This window comes from Centruroides vittatus, unplaced genomic scaffold (assembly GCF_030686945.1).
Source record: "Centruroides vittatus isolate TY-2023 unplaced genomic scaffold, ASM3068694v2 contig_628, whole genome shotgun sequence".
Classification (NCBI taxonomy): domain Eukaryota; kingdom Metazoa; phylum Arthropoda; class Arachnida; order Scorpiones; family Buthidae; genus Centruroides; species Centruroides vittatus.
This window is the reverse complement of record NW_027122385.1, coordinates 6,539,642-6,542,971: the sequence shown is the minus strand read 5'-3', so window position 1 is coordinate 6,542,971 and position 3,330 is coordinate 6,539,642. Positions and strand designations below refer to the sequence as shown.

Here is a 3,330-nt window from a genome sequence, read left to right as displayed (position 1 = left end):
AAATATGGAACATGCTGTGTGGAACGCAACATTGTACGAGGATGCCCACAGGGATCAGTATGCGGACCTCTGCTATGGAACTTAACTTTTAATGCTTTTTTACAAGAAAACTTTGGATATGACTCAGCTACAGCCTATGCAGAAGATGTGCTAATTCTTATTGGTGGGAGATCTCGTGCAGTATTGGAAAAACGTGGCAACGAGATACTCGAAAAAATATATCAATGGGGAAAACAATACAAATTAAACTTTAATCCGAATAAGACTATAGGAATCGTATTCAACAAGCCACGACAACCCAACTTATACCTTCGCAAACCTTCAATCAAAATGAATAATATGCTGATTAAAATTGAAAAAAGCATTAAATATCTCGGCGTATGGATAGATTTTAGACTTGGCTGGGAAGATCATGTCAAATATATTGCTAAGAGAACAACCTTAATCTTTCATGCTTTCTCACAAATTACTAGGAAAAACTGGGGACTCACATCAGACACTATAAATATTATTTATGATCAAATTTACATCCCCATTCTTACTTACGGTTGCTGTAGTTGGGGTAACGCCATTCATAAAGTTCACCTACATCGAAAATTAATATTTTCACAGAGGAAAGCACTGATTTTAATAACGAGAGCATACAGGACAACTCCTACTTGTAGCTTACAGGTACTAGCTCGAAAACCTCCAATTACAGAGATTATCCAACTCGAATACAATCTACACCAACTGAAAATAGGAACCAATATTTGCACTGTTACCGGTGAAATTAGATCGGAAAACTATGAAAATCATAGTCCAACTGCTGAAAGTCTACCTCCATACATTAACAACCTATTTCGTATTGATCCTCCCACACAACTTGACTTTGAAATTTATACTGATGGTTCTGGAATCGACGAATCCATGGGTTGTTTTGTAGTCTACGAACACAACATGGAAATACACAATGTAAAAGGCAAGTTACATAAAGCAAGTACGGTATTCCAGGCGGAATTGCTAGCTATATACATGGCTACCTACTGGATCGAACTTTACCAGGAATATAAGAACGTCCATATAATTAGTGATTCATATTCTGCTATTCAACTTCTTCGTAGTAGAAAACCGCACTCTATTGCCACTCGCATTCGTTACTTATTCTACAATTCTACCAATGAATATAGCATCACTTGGAGAAGAGGACATCAGGGATTAATAGGAAACGAACGTGCGGATCAATTAGCTAAGGAAGCCGCCAGGGATATGACTACTTGCACTATATATAATAAGATCTGCCGGAGAAGTGTCAAAAAATTATTATACGATGATATACTCCATCGTTGGCAAAATAACTGGACTCAAAAACATAATAACATTACTTTCAAATTCGTACCAGATGTTAAAAATTTTCATGATACATACGAATGGGTTAAACAAAGTTCTCCTCTCACCCAATTTCTTACTGGACATGGTAAATTTTCCAATTACCTTCAGCGTTTTACGAACAAAAGAAATACCTTATGTGCTTTCTGTAATCTTCAAGATAACATTGACCATTAATATATTCGAATGCATTTCTCTCGAAACAGAACGTCTCAATCTAAAAATCATTGTAAACAGCTACAATATTGATTGGCCTTGTAATCACGACGTCTTCATTAAAAACAAGGAAATCTTCAATGCTTTCTACAAACTCATTAAAAGACACGAGACCATTGCCACACTTGCCACTAGGGACTGACCTACATCGCTTCCTCTCCGTGCAGTGGTTTTCTCCAAATTACTACACTACGCAGTTACTTACCAACCATGGTAAATTCGCAGCCTACCTGCACCGTTTCACCAACAGGGACTCACAAGTTTGCCCGACTTGCCAAGTAGAAGATGGCTTCGCTTCGATCATTACCTCTTTGACTGCTGTACTCTTGAACACGAACGCATGAATATTGGACTCCTCATGGATGAACTTAATATTAGTTGGCCATGCAACCACTCTGACATTTGGGCCAGCAAGGAAATTTTCCTTGCTTTTGAAAGGTTAGCCAGAAGCTTCAGCAACCACTCAATAAGGCTCATCAACAACTAGATTCAGCTGCCGCCATCGGACTCTTCCTCTGCAGCTGGCAGCCTACTCATCACGCATTCCCATTGTACTACCCGTGGCTGTACTACTTACACTACGGTCTGTCTCTTGCTTGCCTGTTGCGTTGCATTTCTTATGTCACCATCAGTAATACTGTTCAGCATGTAAATTTTTGTACATATTTGTTAATTGGCTTTCTTCTCTCACCACATTGTAATACTTTTCTCTTTTGTTTGTATATCTTATCTTATATACATTGTACAATTCTGTTCAACTTGTATATAAGTACATACAGTACATACTAGTTATTAGGTTTTTACTTTTGCCACCTCATTGTGACACGTCTTCTTTATTATTATTATTTTATTTTATATTTTATTTTTCACATTCATTTGTAACTTTATATATATCTGTAATTCCAATTTATTATTCTGTATTGAACCTTGGTAGTGCTAATTGCGGAGCCAGAATGTACATTAATTTGTACCTTTTAATAAAACTGAGTAACTGAGTAACTGAGAGTAATCACAGCTTCCGTTTTCGTCACTATTAATAGGAAACTAAGCACTTATATTAAGTTCTTATTTTGATTATAACGTTAAGAAGTTTGTATTAATGCGATTTTCATTATTTTGCAATTTAATAAAATGTTAAATTTTAAGAATTTTACTTTTTGAGAAATATACAAACTTCACTTTTATAATTTTAAAATAATTAGGTCTATACTATTTCGGCCCAGTAGAATTTGAAATCAATAACTACCAACGGAAGAAAAAACCCTGTAATTATCTTTTCTCTTTCATTGAAACATTTGAAATATTGAACAAATTTCCATAAAGAAAAATTTTTATATACAGGCTAAACCGAATTTTATTATGTGCAATATATTACAGCCGAGATAATTGTGTTCGGACGTCACACAGTGCTGAAATTTTCTATAAAAAATAAGAACAAACTTGATGTTGTATGTTCCCTTTTATATATCATTTGTATTTTCCTTTTAAAGTCAAAGTAAAATTTTCATAGCAAGAGTTCCATTCCATTTTGTCTTACAACACAAATCATCGTAACATACAAATGCGTTATTTCGGAAGATACTGACGTTCCGTATAACTTCGTCAAGTTTGATAATATCTTCGATTATTGATTTCTCCGACAGAAGTTTTGTTTCAGGGCGTAAAAATTACCATTGCGAATGTTTCGAACTTTGTCATTCTTCCATAATCACACAGTGAAGTGTGCGTTAAAATAACCGATTTAAT

At 35.1% G+C, this 3,330-nt stretch overlaps 1 protein-coding gene across 1 annotated transcript; it reads left to right on the top strand.

Moving 5' to 3' along the window:
• The first annotated feature begins 330 nt into the window (after positions 1–330).
• LOC136979511 (uncharacterized) lies at positions 331–1,545 on the top strand. The gene has a single exon (XM_067275517.1). The coding sequence runs from the start codon at positions 331–333 to the stop codon at positions 1,543–1,545; it is 1,215 nt and encodes a 404-aa protein (XP_067131618.1).
• The last annotated feature ends 1,785 nt before the right edge of the window (positions 1,546–3,330 follow it).

What these genes read in the sequence shown, in the direction of transcription:
- LOC136979511 (XM_067275517.1), top strand. Translation starts at nt 331, where the DNA reads ATGAATAATATGCTGATTAAAATTGAAAAAAGCATTAAATATCTCGGC.